Below are 21,896 nucleotides of genomic sequence, written 5' to 3'. Positions count from 1 at the left end.
ATTCTCTTCCGAGTAGAGTCCTGGAACAGGCGAAAACGGGGCATGCATAATGCACTCTGTAAACAACATATTTTCTGTCACGCCGTGGTTCATTATGGTTGTTATATAATTATGAGAACATGAATTAGCTATGTAACGAAGCTCCGTGCTGCCGACAGCCTGCTCTGTTTGCTGTCCGAGTGTCCATCACAGATATCACCTCCCGCTTTATCTCCCACTGCTGTTTGTAATCGACATACAGTATGGCCTTATTCCATACGAGCGGCAATTGAATTGAATCGTCCATAATCTTGAATTCAGATCACATCTATAGACTAAGCAGGCTGCTAAGCTACTGTACACAACAGACTGAGTCAACTTTGACCTGAGACTGAATTTCATGGACCACCCAGCGTGTGTTTGCGTGTGTGTGTGTGTGTGTGTGTGCCGCCGATATGTGTGTGCGTGCGGTGTGTGGTGTTTGTGACAATGAAGAGAGGCTTGTCCGTCCCCTGTTTGTTTTGTTTGTTGTTTGATATGATGTTTTGATATTTGTGCTGCTGCAACAGCCTAATTTCCACACAGGGATAAATAAAGTTGAATCGTATCATCTTCTCCTACCTGCTATTAATTGCTGCAGTGGAAAGCTCATTTGTAAAAGGTTCTCACTTTTGAATTCTTTCAGTGCAGTCTTCATATCTCTCTCTCTCCCCTCCAGGAGCGCCTTCCCTGAGTGTGGAGGGAGTAGTGGCCTTCATGAAGCCCCTCCTCTTCCTCTTCCTGGGGTTGCTGCTGCTGTGAGGACAGAGAGACCCGCTGCATCCAGTAGACATTATAGAGCACTTATCACTATAGAGCACTCATGGAAACAAATAATCCTTAATGTTGACCAAATAGAGTACCGCAGGGATGACGTACTTCTGTAGGTTTAACCAGACATCGCCGCCATGTTGGTTCGTCAGGGGAAAAGTCTATGGGGTTTTAGAATGGGGGATTTCACTTAAATGCATCAAATACGGTCTGTGGTTAACAAACGTTTATGGGAGCGCGGATTTGGGTTCAGCAGGATAATCTTCACGAATGTTAATCACTTTTATGCCTTTTGAAGCATTTTCTAAAAAACACATTTACATTTCAAAAGTCATAAAAGTGATTCATGTTTGTGAAGATAATCCTGCTGAACCCAAATTACCACTCACATAAGCTTTTGTTAACAACAGACCTTATTTTCCGCTGACGAACCCAAGCGCTACTTCCAGACTCATTCCTGCAGTGCTCTATTAGTGATTAAAGGATGACTTTATCTGGGTAATATAAGCACATGGGCAGTGATGACCTTCTCCCATTTCCTCCTCTGGCAAAGCGCGCCGTTGTGACGCGTTTTACATCACAACGCGTCACAACAGAGCTGCAGAATTTCTGCTGGAGAGGCAGAATCTGCTCCGAGGGCTGTTATTGTTTATTTTTTAAGTATGCGCACATCCATGGAGAATCGCATGGAGAGCCTTAACAAGCCTTAATGACTTGCAGCTGGTGGTGGGGTTGGAGTTTCTGCAGGGAGCAGCAGGAGCATTTTTCTTCGTGAGGTAAACAGAGAGAGAAGGTAAAACACTGCCCATGTGCTTATATTACTGAGATTATATATGATACAAAGTGGGTTGATTACTGGTAAAGCCATCCTTTAAGTCAGACATGTTCATCATAGATTGTCTGAGGGAATTTTGTCAGATGTGTGGCATTAGGACCGTGGCCTTTTGGAAACAAGTATACATTTAATCGTTTAATAATTTAAAGGGATCATAATTTCTGTATTTTTCAACCTGGCCTTATTTTTATTTTTTATTGTTTAAAGAGCATGGTGCAGGTTAAAAAAAAATCTGAATTAACATTTTGGGCTCATGACTACAGTGAAAATACTCCAAAAAGACAATGACCCCCCCCCCCACACACACACAGGCCCCCAGGGTATAAATATGGAGGAAAAGGTGGCATTGGGCGTGTTCTGAATGTTCTGCTGGGGCTGACACAGGGATGCAAAGTCAAGGAGAGTGAAAAAAGGTGACAGATACCAGGGCAGACATCAAACCACTCAGAAATCCTCATATTTTGGGCTGAGAAATGTGACTGTCACCTAAAGGTGACTAGATTGCATCCCTGTGACATCACAAGTGGTAGTTCCATGAAATGGACTAGTGCCCCCTGCTGGTTACAAAAACGAGTCTAAACGCAGCTATGTGTGATTGGGGAAACAATCCCCCCCCCCCCCCCAAATCCCATTGCTATATACCCCTTCCACATAATGCAATGTGGTCTCCAACCTGCACCATGCTCTTTAATTAACTAGACCATGGTTCGCCACCTTTTTACACAAAGTACCACCTCCGAATTTTTTTAAATTCCATCAAGAACAGCCAACTCCACAACACTGTTGAGTGGGCGGGGCTTCGAAGGTTTGGACTCTGGAGCCAGGCTACTAATCTGATCCTGTCAGTGGTAAAAAAGAAGCCTGTTTAGTGCAGTAGGGGCATGTGGGAAAAGCGGCTGCCAACTGAAGCGATTTTGGTTAATACTGCACCAATTTCAAAGATTTCTTTTCACATTACAGTACTTGGTTATACATTAAAACATATATATATATTGGTCCAGGTTGAGAAATACCTAAATTCTCCTTTAAGGGTTTAATTGTGAAGTAACAGGTAAGATGTGTTAGAATTCCTGAAAGATGATGGATTGATTTTTATCCTATAAGAGAAATGTATCTACCATTTACAAATTGTGTCTATATTTCTAAGACAAAACCTATATCGTAATCATTTATAATCAATGAAAATAAATATTTAATGTTTGCATCTCTCTGATGCCATCCATGTGGGATCTCTTAAGATCTTGAATGTGGATATTTGATCGAAAATGACAAATGGTAAAACTAAATAAAGATTCATATATTTACTCAAGTAAGAAGTACATCGATTTTAAAGTGATATTTGCTGTAAAATAAAACAAATATGACAAATTAGACTGAAAATGTGCCAGTTTTTATTTGTCTTTTTATGAACATTTGGTTAGAAATGATATTGTCAATGCAAAAACAAAACCAAGAAACCAAGTTAAATCTGAGGGCGGGAGGCAGAGTAGAATCTCCTGAGAAAGTCAACATAAGCACACAGTCACTGACTACCATACACTAACCCCACTCATTTCAATGGCTTCGGTGACGTTTCCAGGGAGGCTGGCTGGGTACCTGCTCCAAGCATGTTCCCATGACATGTTATAACATATTCACTTACTGTATCCAGGGGGGAAATGTACTTTCTCTTCTGCTGTCAAATGGACAAAGACTGAACTGCAACTTGATGAAAAACTAATCAAATATGAGGTTCAACATTGTCTCAATGTATGGCAGGCATAAGAAATCAAAGTAATCGAATACATATAGAGCTTTTGCTTAGTCATTTTTCTTTTGTCGTTTCTATTTACAGTAATCACAAAGCATTTAGCATGCCCTTAAACCAAATATCTGAAGTACACACACATATCTATATATCTACAGTATATCTTGCCCATCTTTTGCTCACAGGGGAAGAATAGATCAGTCAATCCTGTGTCCGTACAGTCTACATAAAAATACTAAATTTACAAAGATAAATTATCAACAAAAAAAGGGAGTTTGGGGGGAGGGGGGTACTTGACAGAAGAAGACCTGGATTGGCATTAACATTTCAAGCATCTCCTCAGTAGGAGGAAATATTGAAAGTGGTCACATTCCATTGCTGTCTATCAACATTCAGTGAAACAGCCCACAAGCACATCACAGTAGGTTTTGCTAATCACATTCACATGTCTCTCCTCACAGCAGGGAGCTAGTCAAACAGCCCACTGGCTGTGAAGTAGCATGCTAATCTCATTCATATATTATAACTGAATATAGAAATGCAGTATTAGATCCTGAGTTTCAGAACATGTACAAGGTTAAGGCTTATCTTTTACCGTGAAAATCACATTTGATTGTTTTACAATCTCTCCATATAGAAACTCTGTAGTCACAATCTTTGGTTAACCTAGTGCATAAGTGCTAACCCACACTTTAATGAGAAGTCGACAATGAGGCACATTGCAAATATTCTCTTTCATAATCTGCCGACCTCCCTCTACCTTTCCCCTCGGCTGGGACACCTTAAGTCGTTTTTCCTGCATTCCGCGCACTGATGAAGGCCATACCGTGAGTTCTGAAGTGAGTGTTCAGATCGGACGTCTTCTCAAAGTGTTTACCACACACCTTACAGGCCAGCAAGCCCTCCCCTTCCTTCCCCTCTGGTATGGAGGGATGAGTGGAGGGCGACGCCGGGGGAGAACCGCCCCGCGAACTCCCCTCGTCATGGTTCCCGGTGGCAGCGGGGGAGGGGGCCGCGCGCTCGCCGAGGGCGTGCTGGTTGTCGGGAAGCGTGCCTCTGACTCTGTGGGTGATGAAGCGATGACGGGACAGTGAGGAGGTGGATGTGAAGCAGGCCCCGCACTGGAGACACTGCAGACTGACGCCTCCTGTGCGGTGCTGGGCAATGTGCTCCAGGAAGGCCGCCTGGTCCTCGGTGGTGAAGCCGCAGGGGGCGCAGCGGAACCCAGACTCAGGGAGGGACGAGGGAGAGGGCGCGGAGGAGGGGGGACGAAACTTCTTCGGGGGGCTCACCCCATCTGTGGCCTCCTCTTCTTGCTCCGCCTTCACCGCTCCTCTCCGCTTCTGGCGAGTCCCTGAGCTGCCGTCCTGCTCTGAGGAACTGTCCGCCTCGTCCAACACACCACTGCCTCCCTTTCGGCCAGAGGAAACAAAGGCTGTTAATCCCTTGCTATTAAAGGCAATTCCTGTTTGATTCCCCTATAAGAAATAAACAGTGGCTTACCGTGTGTGTGTCCTGGCTCGCAGTATCTGTGCTGTGTCTCAGCTGAACATGCTTCTCTAACATAGCTCTGCTGCTGAAGGTTTTCCCACCCTCTGTGCAGAGCCTACACACACACACACACACACACACACAGTGAGTTTCTGATTCAAGTGCGACACGTCTATGGCAGAATGTGTAAGAGGTAGTGAGCTATTCTGATTTCAAATCGATTTTGAGCCTCTCATTGAGACAAAGGCAACGAGGGAAAATCCAATTATAATCTGCTACCCTTTTTTTATTATGAAAATCACCCAGTATTTCACAAGCCATAGAATATATTACTTATTTTCACAAATGTAGTTAAATACAATATATGTTGACATTATTGCTTGCAGGGGTTTGCAGCAGCAGCAGCAGCAGCAGCAGCAACAGATTTGTACGATTATTTATTTTTTACACCAGGCGTTCCTTGTACTGAAGCGAGTTCTGCTCTGTGCATCTGTGATGGTCTATCAATCAAAGGATATAGGATGTATGAAGTGAGATACTCACTGGCAGCGGAAGCCCCGATTCATGCCTTTGTGTTTGTCTCGGACGTGCCGTCTCATACTGGAGGTCGTTGTGAAGGAGCTCTCACACTTGCTACATGGGAACTTCTTCAGAATCTACACAACACACACACAGTTGGATCTCATTATTCTATTATTTATTCAAAATAAATTGAATTTCATTCCATCTCGATCGAGGGGGAGATGGATTACTTCCTGACCTTGCCATGCTGATCGGCCATGTGGGTGATGTAGTCCTCTCGCTCTGTGTAACGTGCATGGCAGGGCATACAGCTCCACCCTGAGGGAATCTTCGTCTTCTCCCCATTCACCTTCTGCCCTTCCTCTGGATCCTTCCATTCATCCCCATCTGAGCTCTCCATCTTCACTGAAGCCTGTGGACGAGCGGGAGCAGTCAGGGGAGGAGGTATCTCCTGTTTGAGCGTGGGAGCTTGGTGTGACTGGATGGAAGAGATAGAGAAGGGGAAATTATTTGGATGAGGTTATTTGTCTTAGCACGTATTTGACTATAAGACAAATAGATATACCTTGATATGGTCCATTAGGGAACTCCTCTGGGAAAAGAGCTTGGTGCACTCAGGGCACTTGAACACGTGCATCTTCTGGTTGGCTAAATGAGTATCGAAGTGGATGTACAGCAGGGACTTCTGAGTAAACACTGTGTCACACATCACACACTTATATATCAGCCTGTGAAGGAGAGAAAGCCATATCCAGAGAGATGAGAGAATGGCTGATTTTGATGTGAAAAGGCATAATTGCATACCTGTATATGTGTATACATACTTGGCCTGGGCTCCAGTGAGGTGGAGTGTGGGGTGTTGGGCAGTGATATGGGTCTGTATGCTGGGGGCAGATTTGAAGGCCATGGGGCAACTGGGGCACTTATGGAACATGTCACAGTGAGCCAGGTGGATGTGAGACTTCACCGAGGTCAGCCCTCCAAACACCACCTGGCAACTGGAACACCTGGAGAGAGGGGGAGGAAAGAGAAGATGTATAACAGTATATATTTATTTTATTGAACGGTCACCTAGTATGGATGGGCAATGAATTTCACATTTTCGAAAAATCGTTTTTATTATCAAGATCTACGTTTATTATTTGAAAGTTAAAGAAAATATCTATTAGAAAACATTTCCCTTCACTTTCCATCATAAATGTAACGCTATCTTTACAACTTGGCTCTGACAAGAGCCTGCAGAGCCGAGCCCCCCAGGGGACACCATGTAACATTTGACTCGCATTTTTATTTTGATCCGTTTGCTTTAGGGCAGGGGTGGGTGGATTTTCGACGAAAGGTCGACTTTGGCCTAGCGAATTTCGAAATAGTGTTTTTGCTAGAAATGCTCATCCCAATCACCTAGGAGGGATATCTAACCTGTATCCGATGCGGCGAGCAAAGTGCAGACAGGTCTCATCCAGGTGGGTTTGGAAGGCCGGCTGCTTGGCTGTGCCGCCGCACTCTGGGCAGACGTGGGGTGGGCAGGCCTGGTGGAGGCGCTGGTGAGCTGCTGCACTGCAGCTGTTAGAAAGCAGCATGGGAGGAGAACACTCTGTGCAAGGCTGGACCAACAGGGGAGAAGTGTGGGAGCGTGAAGAGAAATCAGTTAGACTATTGTTCACTGTCCACATCATGAGAACACACACACACACACACACACACACACACACACACACACACACACAGAGCAAGACTCACGGTGCTGTGTGCTGGTTTGATTTCTTGGAAGTGAGCGGCCACCTCTTCTTTGCTGCAGAACTGAACCCGACACTCGGGACATTTGTTATCGGTGTGCTGCACTGGCTCTCCTCTCTTGCTGGTTATTGTTGGATGCACCTGGGGGGCCGGGTGAGGCGCAGCTTGGGACAGCAAGGATGACGACGGTGCTGAAGAGAAGGACAGGACAGAGGAAGAGAGCAGGCCTGAAGGGAGAGCAGGGCCAACAAAGCGAGAGTGGGAGGTAGGAAAGACGGTTGAAAATATACGATCGCCAAGAATATGGATTTAAAAGAGGAACTGGAACATGTACCTGTGACTAGTATTCACATCCAAAACTGAAACAACGGGTGAGAGACAGAAACAATGCTCACTAACCAATGGGGGTCGGTTCCTGTTGGCCAATCATCTGCTCCACAGTGACAGGTTTCATGACCAGGTGGGAACACTGCATGACCAGCCCTCTCTCCTTGTGCTCCCTGGCGTGCAGGAGCAGGCTGCACTTGTTGAAGAAGGCCAGCCGCTTAGCACAGTGGTTACACGTCACCTCAATCCTCAGCGAGCGGCGGTCGTAGTGCCGCGCCAGGCTCTGCTCCAGGGCAAAGGCATCGCCACACTCCAGACAGCGGTAACCCTGTAGGGAACGACACGGCTCATATTAACACTAAACAATGCGGCGAGATCATCATGGAGTTACGATGTATTGTATTATGATTATTATGATGATGATGTATTGTACCGCTGTGCTGTATTAGGAGTCCCTTTGTAACGGAACGAGAAGACTTGCCTGTGCCGGCAGCGGAAGGCCCCACTCTGCTGGAAGTGGAGAGCTGAGGTCTGGTTTATAACAGGGCAGCAGGTTTTTGCTGTTGAGGATTTTGTTGAAGGCTTCCACCAGGTTGGACTGAGTCTTGGATATGGTGGCCCCTGTGCTGTTAACTATAGAGGCTGGTCTGCTGCCCCCCTGAGGAGGGGGCAGGGCTGCAGGTGAGGAGGACCCCGCCATCCCACTGAGCAGAGTTTTTGGGCCCAGGCTGTGCATGCTGAGCCCTCCAGGGTTCATTCTGGGAGTAGCGGGGACAGAGGGCAGGGCTGCAGTTTTGGTGATGCCGACAGCTGTGGGTGAAACTTTAGCCTTGGTGTCTGCTGCTGCTTTGTCCTTGACCATACTGGCACCTACTAACATTGCACTGCTGGCACCCTGGAGCGCCGCAGCAGCGGGCAAAGTCCCGCCAGCCTTTGACATCAGTTTCCGAGACTGCTGGGCCGCCTCCCTCTTGGGCCTCGCTATAGTTGTTTGACCTCCTGGTGAATGCTTGGAGTCGTCCGCAGCCTTCGAGGCTCGTCTGCCTCTTTTAGGTGCCACTCCACTCACAGTCCTTGTGATGCTGCCTGTAGGCGTTTTGACTGTTTTGATTTTAACTTTGAGAGGGCGCGATGGGGATGAAACCTTCTCTGCAACTTTGGTAGACACAGTATCCACAGAAGATGAGCCAGCACCAGACTTGTCCTTGTCGGCTTTTCCTCCATCTCCGGCTTTCATCTTTTCACCTTGCACCTCACGGGCCTCCCCTGGCCTGCTCTCTTGGCTGGGCTCAATCTCCATGGGCTCCGCTTGGTGATGAAGGTCCTCCTGGTTAGCGGTTGCAGCTGGAGCTGGTTTTGGGGCTGAAGCAGGGCTGGGGCTTCTCTTGGGGACTATAAAACCTGTCTGGTCAGGTGGCGGGCTCTCAGGAGAGTCCCGCTCATCAATCACATGCTCTGGATACTTCTCCTCTTGGACTAATGTGGAGCCTGTACGTGTGGAGAGGCCGTCTTGGGGGCCCTGCAGTAGCTGGGGAGCTGTGGGGGGAGAACTGGGGGTGGCAGACACCTCCTCATGGTGGAGTTTAGGTTTTAAGGACGTTGGACAAGGGGAGAGGCTAGGAGCACAGGGGAGATGACAAGGAGAGGTTTGAGAAGAGCCAAGGAACTCAGAGCATACTTTTGGTCTGCGTATAAATTTGGGAGGGGAAGACATTACAGATTCTGGGCTTTCCTGGATCACCAGCGGGCTTCCCAAATCTGGCTCCGAGTCCTCTTCATCTGACTGCATCATGTGCCTTATCCCAGCTCTCCCACTCCCGTTTTGGGGTGAAGGGGAGGACGGCAGGCTAGGGAGGCTACAATTCTCCTCATTCGGAGTACAGTGAGGAGGGTGTTGGCTGACTGAGAGAGGGGAGGGAGAGGACGAAGAGGCAGTGGGACCAGCCCTGGTTGAAGACTCGGGGTAGAGGAGGGGCTTCAGCTTGTTCATGATGTCAGCCGTATGCCTGGCTGAATCCGATCCAACCTCAGCTCTTTCTTTACCTCTGCTCTCACTAGGGTTCACTGTTGACCTCATTGGAGAACCACAGGACCACGGGTCTCCATTGGATTGAGGCCTGGGGAGTGATCCTTCAAAACCATTGGGCATCTGGGGCTCTGAGGGGATGTCACCAGGTAGTTTGGGGCTGAGCTGTGAAGTCAGTAGAGCCGCCTCACCTAACTGGCTTTGACCCTTAGCACCTACGGCACTGCTTGAAGGATTGTGTGCATTATCGAAAGAGCCTTTGGTATCATCCATAACAGACCTATCTGGCTCTCCACATGATTCAGGCCGCACTACATTCTTCACAATCACACTGACGACAGGTGTGTCAGGCGGAGAGACAGGGGAGCAAGGGAAGCAAGGAGACCCACTCTCTCTCATGTCATCCTCTGCCCCGTCCCCTTCCTCTCCTGGGCTTGACTGAATGGCCTCTTTGGCATCAATATCAGGAATGTCAAAGGCTGCCAGCAAATCGTCAAAATCTGGGGTCTTCATATCCCCCATCCCCAGCAAAAGGCTCAAAACCTATTGAGGCACAATCCAGGTCAGAATGGCCAAATTTGTAAAAATAATTAAAGAGCTTATCAATCAGGTTTATTTTAAGTTCATGTAATGTTATTTCGCAATGCGTTGTCACGCACTTTGTATCAATGGTTAATTCAAAAGTAGCGTTAGCAGCAGCAACATCTCGAGTATACGGCAATAACATAGGTGGTGTGTTATCTGCTACAAGTTTAGCAACTATTATAAAACCACAATAGACAAAAAGTTACTCGGCATGTCAAACTTCGTTGTCACGTAGAACAAGTGGGTCATTTTGCTAACAGCTAAAGCTAACATTTGGCTGGCCTTTCTAACATGAACCGGCTAACTTTCGATAAGCACCCAAACACCGTCGTCGGACCAAAGCCATGCTCAACTAACGAGGCTCTGACAACTAACAGACTGTAGTAAATGTATAGCTGATAAGGATTGCTCCATTAAAGGTAGCGAATGTTGGTATATTTTACCTGCTAGTTAGCGAAGTTGGTTCCTGACTTTATTTTCAGACGCATGAGTTTTCCGTCACTAACTCATGCGACGTGGACTTCCGAAGTGTCTGGCAAGTTGGTGTAGGGCGGTGTAGGGTGCGTTCGGAAATAGCACTCCGAGCGCCCAGAGCGCAGTGCGCACTGGACTGCTCCTAAATTGGGAGCGCCGTTGTAATAATGTACCGTACCTTCGCGCTCTCATTTCAGTGGATTTACGAACGCACTGCCTGTGAAGCCTCTTTACAAACTTTAATATCATTTTCTGCGCGAAATCAAAATCATGGTTTGACCGCGTGGGTTATGATACTGGCTGTGTAATAACAGACAACTACAATTTCAACGAATAAGCAGTTTTCTTTTTAAGTTAGAATTGGCAAGTTGCTTGAGGCACCGACTACTGCAGCAGCAGCAGCAGCAACTAACAAATTAATTTTAACCCAACAGCTGAAGTGGCAGCAGTATTTTGTAAATTTATTGAGGATTGCAATCTGTCCAGTTAGTCGGTAGTTAATACAAAATATTCAAAACTCAACATGTCAAGACTTGACACAAAATAAAGAAACTAAACCAGAAAAGGCCTTAATTAGTCAACTTAAATGAAAATACAAAAATGCAAATGTTATGATTAGTTTACAGTTTACACAGCTATTGTAAAGGTTCCATCTTCAAAAGATAAACAGTTCCTGCTTTTAGGACAGCAACACTGTGAAAAACACATGCAGTGCCATCCTCAGTTTTTTATTGATATATAGGCTAATATTCCTGTCTTTGGGTGTTCATTTTTTCTTCTCCTCGTCCTTCTTGGCCTCCGGTTTAGAGCCCGACTGGGAAGCCAGGGAGCCCATAGCGTTGCGGATGGCCTCATTGTTGGGGTCGACCCCAGGAAGGTTTTCCAGGACACTCTGAAGGAACTCTGGGTCCTGCATGACATCATAGTCCTCCTCATCCTGCACACATAGACATGACATCATACATATAATCTTATCCAAGTAGGTTTTTGGTGTCTGATGAAAATAAGAAGTAATCCTTACCTTCGCCTCACTGGACTCCATGTCAGCTCCTGTGTCCATGTCCTCACCACCAAACTCTGCAACACAGGTGGAACAGAACGCTTGTTGTGTGGAAAAATAATTAGGTTTATGTACTGAAGGAGTAGGTGATGAACGGATTAGTGAATATCTTGCTGTTGATGTAATGTGTTTGAATCTCAAGTAGTGTTCTAAACGAAGTTATTCGTTGGTTGTAAAATCTTAAATAGGTGTCTGTGTCTAACCTCCCCCTGCTCCCTGCATGGACATCTGCAGAGCATAGGCTATCTGCTCATCCTCTGTCATTCGGCTGAAGTCTGGTAGAGCAGGCGTGGCCGTGTCCGCCTGGGGAACAGACATCTTCAACAGGGCATCCTCAGACTCTGTAAAACACACAGACAATATTATACGCTGCCTGTCAATCATACAAACCAAAAAAGGAAATAAATTATCATCTATGGTGGAAAAACAATTTGGGCATTCTCTCACCGTCTGCAGTAGGGGAGGGAACACCAGCCTCAGCAGCAGACACAACAGCAGCTCTGCGAGCCTCATCCTCTTGTCTTTGTCTCTGCTCCTCCATAGACACCCTTAGAGCCTAGAGAGGAAGAAGGCAATCAAGGAGTGAGTAGAATCAAAGTAGAATGGATCAACTTTAAGCTCTTGTGAGGTAAATACCGTAAAGCCTGGTATATAACATGCACTTTTCATTTCCCCAAGTGGAGTGCGTCTCATATACCGGTGTGACCTATACATGCGTATAAAATGCAGCGGTTGGAAATTTCCACATACCCTTCTATCAGCGTCATTACGGTCGACGTGGCCACATTGTTTACATAATAGGAAGCTAGCCACCGCGTTACCGTTTTTGTCTGTTACCGTTTCTAAAAGTCAAGGAGTAGCTGGAGAAGCAAGTAAGTTACACCACACAACTGTTCATGGTTACCTGTGGTAAGATGAGATGAATGGATGCTGCTATGAGGAGCTGGCTGAAGGTTTCACCTGCTTCTCTGAACTATCCACACATCTCGCTCATCCTACTCTCCCTTAACGTCTGCAGACAGCAGGGAGGCTTACAAACCCAGAGGAATTTATTGCTGTCATTACTACAACTGTATATGGGCACCATCGCTATTTTGTAATAGATCCTGTGTGATAAGCATCAACTAACTCCGTTAATCTTACTTTATTTTAATTAGCTTTTGCATTAGTGGGGAGGGGTTTTATTTTACTTTATTTTATGGGTGTGTGTGTGTGTGTGTGTGTGTGTGTGTGTGTGTGTGTGTGTGTGTGTGTGTGTGTGTGTGTGTGTGTGTGTTTGTTTTTTAAAGAAAACATTTGATCACATATTTATGTGCTGGCTATTGTGATATTCTTTGATATGTGTTCTCCAATAAAAAATACTTATGAAAGAGGAAAGAGAAAAAAGTAATAGATCCTAGCACAACAGAAACGGTAATAGACAACGCCAACGCCGGCCGGCTATCTTCCTAGCATTATTAGTACTGCTGTAACCTAGGCTGTCACTAAGTTAGCGTTAGTTGACAGCAAGGAGGTTCTATATTAATGGTTGACAGCTGTGGAATAGCTTAAATAAACATGTTTATAAATTAATAGCTATCCACCTTATTTTTGAATGCCCCGCTGTAAAATAATTATGGGTACAAGGTCCGGTTTAACGTGACTTGATTGTTGCAGCTTGCCATTTCCTCGTTATTAACGTCACGTTAAAACTCCTGGCGCTGGGAGGTTCTGAATCTGCACTCAAGCTGCAACTTGATTGTTGCAGCTTGGAGTTAGCCTGGGTAAACCCAGCCTCCACGTGACCTCTATGTGCTATCAGATAGCAAGCACATAGCTCTTTGAGCAACTCTGGAAATTTATCGACGAGATTTTTGCCAAGCTGGACCTGATTAGTGATTTGCTCCGTTCGCCTGCGGTTTTGAAACATTACAGACGGGTGTCAAGCTCTCAGCAACAAGGCTGGGAGGATTACACTGGAAGAAGCACCCATAGGCAGCTAGAAATAAGGTGGATAGGAAACCCTTTTTGCCATCGAGAGACCCTCCAAAATACTGTCTTATATACCGATGCATCTTTTTATATATATATTTTCTGATCTACCCCCCCATTTTCTCCCCAATTGTACTTGGCCAATTTCCCCCTTGCTGCTACACCCCCTCTGCCGATCTGGGGAGAGCCATAGACTAGCACCATGCTTCCTCCGACACATGCACAGTTGCCAGCTGCTTCTTTTAACCTGACAGCGGGGAGCTTCACCAGCAGGATGTAGCACGTGGGAGGATCACGCTATTCCCATCAGTTCCCTTCCACTCTGAACAGGCGCCGCGACCTACCAGAGGAGGCGCTAGTGCAGTGACCAGGACACATACCCTCAATCCGGCTTCCCACCTGCAGACACAGCCAATCGTGCCTGTCTGGATGCCCAACCAAGTCAGAGGTAACACGGGGGCGTGAACCTGCGACCCTCGTGTTGGTAGGCAGGGAACCTACTGCTACACTGCCCGGACGCCCCAGATGCATCTTTTTTACCGGGTTTTACGGTAAGCATCCAATCTTAACTGACTCAATACTGACGGTACGGCAAGTAGCCGGACACTACAGAACATGATTTAAAAGAAATATTGCAATAGAAGAGATAATGAATAAGATAAAATGTGGTACAAAAGATAATCACAAAGAAAATAACGAGACTGACTTGAGTTGAAAGGAACTGAAAAAGAATAGTTGTGGTAACTGTTACATGGGAGTGTCTGTGCTTGATTGTTCCTCTCCAGGCCCTCACCCCAGTGCTGTGGCACCTGTGCAGGAGAGCACAGGTGTACTCACTCTGCCAATCAGAGGCTGCAGCTTAAAACCATGGGGCAATCAGCCCAGTGGGCCATCCTGACAGCTTGGTGCTGTGTATACCAAATTCCTGACAGCTTGGTGCTGTGTGTTGGGGCTGCCCAAAACTGTGTTGCACACAGCATGGTGTGCTGTGTGCGTGGTGCTTAGCACTTGTGGATCGGTGTCGGTCAAAAGAAAGCTTTTCAACTCTTCTAGAGTGTGACTCTCAGTTTGAGTGGGGCGCCTGTTGACTCTCTTTTGAGAGTGTGGTTGGTTTATTTGGGTTAACCTCAGCTTTTGTGTTTATTAATCACTCCTCCTCTGTTTCAGGAAGCAGTCCTGTGTTGGTCCGATTTGATCCTTTTTTATTTTACCTTATTTTAGTAATAAAACCTGATTATTGTAAATGATCTCTGTCTCCTTTGTCCCCCAGTTTGTTGTGTTTTATATGTTACATCCTTTCTCCCCTGGTCAAACTTGGGAACGTAACAGTAACGCTGAAGCTATTGTCTCATTCCCCTCTTCTTACCAAGGCCAGCTCTGGGTCAGCGCTGGGATCCACCCCAAACTCAAAGTCACTGGCACCCAGGCCTAATGCACCTCCCTCCCCGGCCAGGATGGGTGAGGTCAAGAGGGCGTCAGCCAGACTGGGGCCTGGAGGTACTGTGACCAGGTGGGATCCTGCTCCCTCTTTCCCATTCAGTGTGTTGATGAAGGTAGTCAGCTTCTCTGTGTTCAGCTCCTGCAGAGGAGAGACAAAGACACATGGACCAGCCAGTGCAGAGGAAAATGTTATTTACAAGAGCACATAAGATATACAAGAGGTTGAGTGAGGGTGGCAGTTTGAAAGAAAAATACCTCCTCTCCAAAGTTAATGACGTCAACGCTGACTTTTTCTTTCTTAAGACGCTTCGCCATTTTGACCAGCTAAAAGAAGAGAAATAATTCAGTTTAGACACACATAGCCTATTATTGAGATACTAGTGCAGTGCCTGTGCCCCTCATTCACCACACCATGAGCGCTACCCCCACACACTGCACTCAGGTCCCCCTAAGCGCACTCCCCAAGTTTGAAGTCGATTCCGACAAATGGTTCTCGAGATACACGAAGGACAGACATACAGAAGTCAATCGACGGACAGTGCTGGAGATACGTGAAAGCTGTAATCTTATTGGTTGAATTTGCACAAAGTTTACCACTGCAATTTCTCGGGTTCCCAGCAACGCACCCGCCGAGTTTGAAGTCTGAAGTCGATCGGATGAATGGTTCTCGAGATAAACCGCTTTTTGTGTTGCAAGTAGGTGGCACTATGACTATGCATAAGTCAAAATTGCATGAAATGCGGGTCCACAACCCATCGGGGTCCGAGCAGCGCAGTCCCCAAGTTTGAAGTCAGTCGGATGAATGTTTCTTGAGATAAACTACTTTTTGTGTTGCCAGTAGGTGGTGCTATGTCAAATTGCAAGAAATTCAGCACTGCACGACGTCGAGTTCCCAGCAGCACACTCCCCAAATTTGAAGTTGATCAGACGAACGGTTCTTGAGATAAACCAATATTTGTTTTTGCCAGTAGTGGCGCTATGCTGAATTGCATGAAAACAGGGCACTGCACTCGATCGGACCAACGGTTCTCGAGATACACCAAGGACAGAGAGACAGACTGCTGGCGTTCACCTTATCTTGCCCCGCCCACTTTTTCTCTTCCGTGTCAGACGCAATTGTATTTGTTCTTCTGGTTCAGAGTTAGCTGGCCGGTTGCTTTGTAAACATCTATAAACTGTAAACCATGAATGAAGTTTGGCAACATTCAGCAGCTACACTGCGGCGAGTATGGCCAACTTCAGTTACATGCTCATAGCGTTACTGCTGGGAGGAGCCGATGGCTGTAATGTTAGTTACAAAAGCACGTCGACAGTGTTTTCTCATTCTCACTGCAAGTAGGGGTTGACAGATACTAGCTAGTCTGGCCGGTCACACAGCCAGCGCTCCTCACTGCTTGTTTTCCAAATAGGCATTATTTTGATCAACTGGTCACATATTTGGAATATATGTTACGTCCGGAAAAAAATATGAAAACGTTATAACAGTTTGTTTTTCTTGCTTGAAAACAGCTTTTTGGCAAGTCTAAAAATGACAAAGGTAGGAGTAATCTACTTTCTAAAATGGAATAACGATTACAAAAATGTTATGCAGAAGCATCCTGATATGGGCAAATAAGGTGAATAGATAGATTAGTGCCGTGATGTCATGAGCCAATCTTAATTATTCCACAGATACCTTGTCGTGTGCACATTTCCAGAGAATATTTTCGACTGATAATATACAATTATACTGTATATATAAAGTATAACTTGCAAAGAAAAAAAACAGTTTTGGCAGTTATACATTATATTTGGCAGAAATGCACATTTACAGGCCTCAATTGAATAGAAAGCCCAGTGTGAAGAAATATGTTTTAGTATTGTATTGTGTCTGCAGACAATAGTGCTGAAACTGCATTCAGTGTAACCCTTGATCACAACTACTGTTTGAGAGTGTGGTGAGTGGCATGCTTTCCAAGGAGATGTCTATCTTTCCCCCAGCCATCTTTATTTTGAAGTAAATCTGATACTGTTCATTTTTCCAAGTAAACATTCAGCATCAGTCAGAAATCTAGTATCTACTGGGTTTTGTTGATGCATCACCAGTGATAAACATATAAAACATTCATTCGTGACAGAACACTTAGCTCACTTCTTTTTCGTTGTCCTCCACTGGACTGCCAACAAATGCAATAATGCGCATCTTGTGGTTTTTGCCCTGTCTGTGCTTCAGAGCCAACTACAGAAGAGAGAAGACAGAGAATCAATGGATCACCAGTTGAACTAAGAAAATGCCATATTGTGATTTTTGATGCTGCTGGGCCCCTGCTCCCTCTGCAAACACAAACGTAGTAGTGAGGACTGTATCTCATGTCATACTGAGTGTGTTTACATGCACACAATAATCAGATAACTGAGAATAATCAAGTAAACTGGTAGGGGTGGGAATCACCAGATGCCCCACCACCATACGATATTATCCTAAACAACAACCTGATACTTAACATCTCAAAAACCAAAGAGCTGGTCGTTGATTTTGGAAAGAGCACCAGCCTCCTTCCCCCTATTTCTATCAATGGAGAAGTGGTAGAGACTAGAGGGCCACCTCCTTCCGGTTAGGGTTGTCAAAAGTATCGATAAAAGTCAATACTAAAAATTTGAAACGGATACAATACTCATTTGCAACAGGTATCGATAAGTATCAATACTAAACATTTTAAACGGATACAATACTCATTTGCAACTGTATCAATATCAGCAGTGCTTTCTCTTAATGAAAAATCAAACATACCACTGATTTCTCCCTCCCGGTCATTGGTTGGTATCTTTTGCTTCAACAAGTTCAAAGTGTTCTGATAGGCTGATGACTAGAGCAGGTGTGCCCTGCTGTGTTATGATAGGCTGATGACTAGAGCAGGGGTAATCTGCTGTGTAAGGTAATTTTTTAATGAGTTTTATCAGGCCTAGATTATGGAGAAGCGTCTGTCTTTGTTTATTTTTTAAGCCTCTTGATGTGTTGTCATCCCGCTGCGTGGTATCGAAAATGTTATAGAGTATCGATATTTTCCTGGGTATCGGTATCGAAGTAGAAATTCTAGTATCGTGACATCCCTACTTCCGGTTCCTTGGGACCACCATCCATGATCTTGATAATCAGGTAACTCTAGAAATCCATGAATATACAGTTTATTAGTGTGCATGTAAATGCACTCACTGAGTCCTACTTCCAACCACTAGTTCTGCACTCACATCATGATAGAGGGGACGCACTCCCAACAAGCCTAATCAGAACCACTCGATTTGGACAAAGGGTTGTATTTCCATTAGAGTAATGACTTTAACCAACTTCCTTAAGTGTATTACTCTCACCTGTCACCTCCCCACATCAGTAGCCCTAGCCCCTCACACAACTCCTCGACATGTGTACTGGGGTACAGGTAGAATAGCACTGTAAATTTGCAGTGTTGTGCATGAACGCGCTAAACGAGCGCCGTTCATTGAACAAGCATTTTAGGAGCATTGTGCCAGCGTGCAGCGCTGTTCCAAAATGTGTCAACGTGTGTCGTTGCCTGGGAAACGCACATCCCATAATACAACTGTTCGCATCGCATCCCATAATAGTATGATGATACTTGGGATGCCATTGCGAACATAGATGCGAACAGGTTAGCTAAAAGTTTAGCGTCGCCAGTGAGGGCCCCCACCGTTGCGGTCGGGGTACATTTCGAAATCCCTCCAGGCCTGAAAATCTTTCTAGGGGAAACACTGCATGTTGTGAAGTAGCATAATTCTGAAAGCATGTTGACTGGACGCCTGCATGTCAAACAGTTGCAGCTGGCCACAGAGTTGCGATATAGGCTATAGTAGGAGCACAGTCACTCTGAATACTATAACGTTAGTTGTTTTTCGTGAAGGGACCGTACAACAGGCGAGACAGACTGCAGACATGCTTTGGTTAACTTATTCTGATAGTAGAACTTCAGTCTGGAGGTGGTTTTCCCTCAGTCTCTCCCTTAAACAGGAGGAAAGGCGTAATAATCCCACAACGATCACAGCTTTCACAGGCTGTGTAATGTAAAAGGGGATAGACACACAAGCTGGTATTGCATGTTTTTGTAGATTGGTGTTTTACTTTCTTGTTGTGAGGCTTTTATCAGTTCAGTTTAGTTTGCCTTAGCCCTATGATGGGCTAGGGCAGTGGTTCCCAACCATTTTTGTGTTATGTACCCCTTGAGCTGTTTTACCATGCCAATAGTACCCCCTCACTCATGTGGGTCCATAATTCTCCTAAAGTTGTTATATTAAACTTTTAGTAGGCCTCTCTAACACATCTCATTAAATGAAAATAATTTGAATGACTCCTCTTCAATACAATTTTGACAGTTTTCAATTGGGAAAAAGTCGCCAGTTTTTAAGTACCCCCTGCAAGCTGCTCAAGTACCCCTAGGGGTACACGTACCCCTGGTTGGGAATCACTGGGCTAGGGCATTCCTTTCGATAACAGCCTTTCTTGCAGATCCCAGATCTCCTCTCCAGTCTCTGATGTTGTCTATCCATTCTGTCTTCTTTCTCCCCCGTCGTCCTGCGCCAAAGAATCTGCAAGAAAGGCTGCCATCGAAAGGAATGCCCACGGCCCATCATGGGGCTAAGGCAAACTGAATTGAACTGATAAAAACCCATGACAAGAAAGTAAAACACCAATCTACAAAAACATGCAATACCAGCTTGTGTGTCTTCATCAGTATTTATAATTATATTTTACTTTTGGTTTTATTGGTTGTGGTGTTTTATAGCCTATTATTGCATGTTTTTGTAAATTGCAGTTTAGTTTTGTTGTTGTTGCAACTGGAACAGTGACTATAGAACAGCTGCCTGTGAACTGGACTGGGGGGGGGGGGGTAAATGTGTTGAAAAAGCTATGTACTGTATTCTATTTTGAATTGTATATTTTTCATTTTAGAGCAAGATAAAATATGTCTGCTCTAATGTTGAAGCTTTGGCTTAAGACCCGGAACTTTACAATCATCTTTTAAAATAAAGATGTGTTTAAAAAGCTATTGTGTGTTAAAAGCTTGTGTTACATTTTCAGTGCTGTGCCTTTCTCTGGGTAAACAAGAAGTGAGCTTGTGAGCTATAGTTCAAAGTTCAAAATGAGCTATGAACGTGAGCTAGCTCTTGTGAAGTGTGAGCTTGCACAACACTGGATTTGCATCTTACTGCACACTGACAATGCCATACTTACATGTGCCACCCTGATCCCTGTGCAGAAGCTGATGTTTCCACGAGGCTGCACAGCATGCAGCTTGGACAGTATCCTCCCAGTGTCTGGAGTCAAGGTGGTCAGCACCTCACAATTACTGCACAGGAAGAAAACTCTTGTATCATTGTAATACCATACTTGACTTGTGAGTGCAACAATTCAAGCACACTGCCCTTACTTGGCCATGGTGATGAGGCCCACATTGTTTTCAGGGTTGCTGCGGGTCTTGGAGTGACAAACAATATTAACTGCGTCCTGCTGAGCCTGCAGTCTTGTGGGCAGAAAGTCTCCATTGCGCATGTACTCACTGTTGTCCACACTAAGGAAAATAACAGGATTGTTAAGCAGTAAACGTCTAATTTAACATCTGACTTTAACGTTGTCATTATACAGTAACCAAATAACGTTAAGCCGACACTGTATGTATGTAATCGTCCAAAAACGACATAGCGTTATTCAATGACAATTAGCTAACGTTAACGCTCATCATCATGCAATGGATCCAAATGCCATGATTGGCAGAATTGGGCACAAACCCTGCTTTGCTATCAGCTGTCAAACAGGCAACGCAGGGTTTGTGCTAAACGCTAGCCCAATACACAAACAAAGCCAGCTTTGCTTCATCATGTGTGAGACGCAACCTAACTCGCTAATCACGAACGTTATGTGGGGACGCAGCCGCTGTAGTATTAAAACATGTCTGATATATCATATATCATCACATAATTATATATCATATATGTGATAGAAAAGGCAGCTAGCCTTCCATTGCATTGGCCAGGTAACGTTATCGCTAGCTAACGTTGGAGTGACTCAGGGGAACTCTGAGTAGCTCGCAACGAAAGTAAATCTCGTAAACTTGTACGTTTTAAATAATACACGCCGAAAGACATACACTTCCATTTTAACGACCGGTACCTGTTTTTTCATGAAGTTGGCATTTTAAAATACCAATTTAATATGTATTTCGATGTCCTTACCAGACCATAGTACTTTCAAGCCCCATCTTGAAGTGTAGTTTGGTTTACCTACGTCATCTTCTTCTTCTTCTTTAGTGTTTTATCTTCTTCTTCTTCTTCTTCTTTAAATTTCCGGCAGACTAGGCACGGGTTAGTGCATTGCTGCCTCACACTGTAAACTACGTCGTCTTCTTCTTATTCTTCTTTAGTGTTTTATGTCGGTTGGCAACCAACATAAAGGTGCATTACCGCCACCAACTGGATGGAGTTTGATGTCTTCTACATATTGGAGTCTATTTACAATGTTCATCATGTATCATCACCCATAGTGCTCCCATTCACGATATATATGTCCATTCTACGACTCAGTCGGAGGGAACTCATCCCTCAGCGCCTTCTCGATCTCCTCTCCAGAAATGTCAACAACATTCAAGAACCTTCTAGCTGCATCCATCATCATCTTAATCTTTTCCTTTTTTCCTTTGATCTGTTCCGCACAATTAATTACCATGGCCATGAATGTCAAAAATCCTTTCTTGTCCACACAAATGTTTCGTTCAATTCCACCAGTTCCACTCTTCTGCTCAGATTCATTTTGCACTTTTTCCTTTCCCTCAATCTCCCTGCACTTAACAGCCTCAGCATACGACACTCCTTTCTCCTCTCTGATCCTTCTCACTTCAATCTCCTTAAC

General features: G+C 45.1%; 3 protein-coding genes across 4 annotated transcripts in view; 1 reads left to right on the top strand and 2 right to left on the bottom strand.

The window, feature by feature from the left end:
- Positions 1 to 2,939, top strand: part of otoa (otoancorin) — a 30,359-nt gene extending 27,420 nt beyond the window's left edge. For both annotated transcript variants that reach the window (XM_083640714.1, XM_083640713.1), the window contains exon 30: positions 698 to 2,939. In XM_083640714.1, coding sequence (XP_083496840.1) covers positions 698 to 780 — 83 coding nt within the window. In that variant the 3' untranslated portion in view covers positions 781 to 2,939. The remainder of the gene's footprint in view (positions 1 to 697) is intronic.
- A 65-nt stretch (positions 2,940 to 3,004) lies between these two features.
- znf687a (zinc finger protein 687a) lies at positions 3,005 to 9,996 on the bottom strand (the record flags this gene model as incomplete). Its single annotated transcript, XM_083632923.1, has 10 exons — positions 3,005 to 4,783; positions 4,875 to 4,977; positions 5,406 to 5,518; positions 5,623 to 5,862; positions 5,950 to 6,112; positions 6,209 to 6,391; positions 6,804 to 6,988; positions 7,125 to 7,348; positions 7,521 to 7,776; positions 7,930 to 9,996. 10 exons carry the CDS (start codon positions 9,994 to 9,996, stop codon positions 4,154 to 4,156), a joined length of 4,164 nt encoding a protein of 1,387 aa, XP_083489049.1. The 3' UTR covers positions 3,005 to 4,153.
- Positions 9,997 to 10,972: 976 nt separating this feature from the next.
- On the bottom strand, positions 10,973 to 21,283 carry LOC310773624 (26S proteasome non-ATPase regulatory subunit 4-like). The gene is made up of 10 exons (XM_083633545.1): positions 21,224 to 21,283; positions 20,422 to 20,562; positions 20,226 to 20,340; positions 17,136 to 17,222; positions 15,260 to 15,328; positions 14,931 to 15,143; positions 12,041 to 12,149; positions 11,797 to 11,934; positions 11,555 to 11,610; positions 10,973 to 11,470 (listed from the first exon to the last, which is right to left on the bottom strand). The coding sequence occupies exons 1-10, from the start codon at positions 21,247 to 21,249 to the stop codon at positions 11,300 to 11,302; spliced, it is 1,125 nt and encodes a 374-aa protein (XP_083489671.1). The 5' UTR covers positions 21,250 to 21,283; the 3' UTR covers positions 10,973 to 11,299.
- Positions 21,284 to 21,896: the final 613 nt, after the last annotated feature.

This window comes from Poromitra crassiceps, assembly GCF_964638095.1.
Source record: "Poromitra crassiceps genome assembly, chromosome: 1".
In the NCBI taxonomy this organism is placed as follows: domain Eukaryota; kingdom Metazoa; phylum Chordata; class Actinopteri; order Beryciformes; family Melamphaidae; genus Poromitra; species Poromitra crassiceps.
Note: the sequence above shows the minus strand (reverse complement) of the source record. Positions and strands in the feature narration are given on the sequence as shown.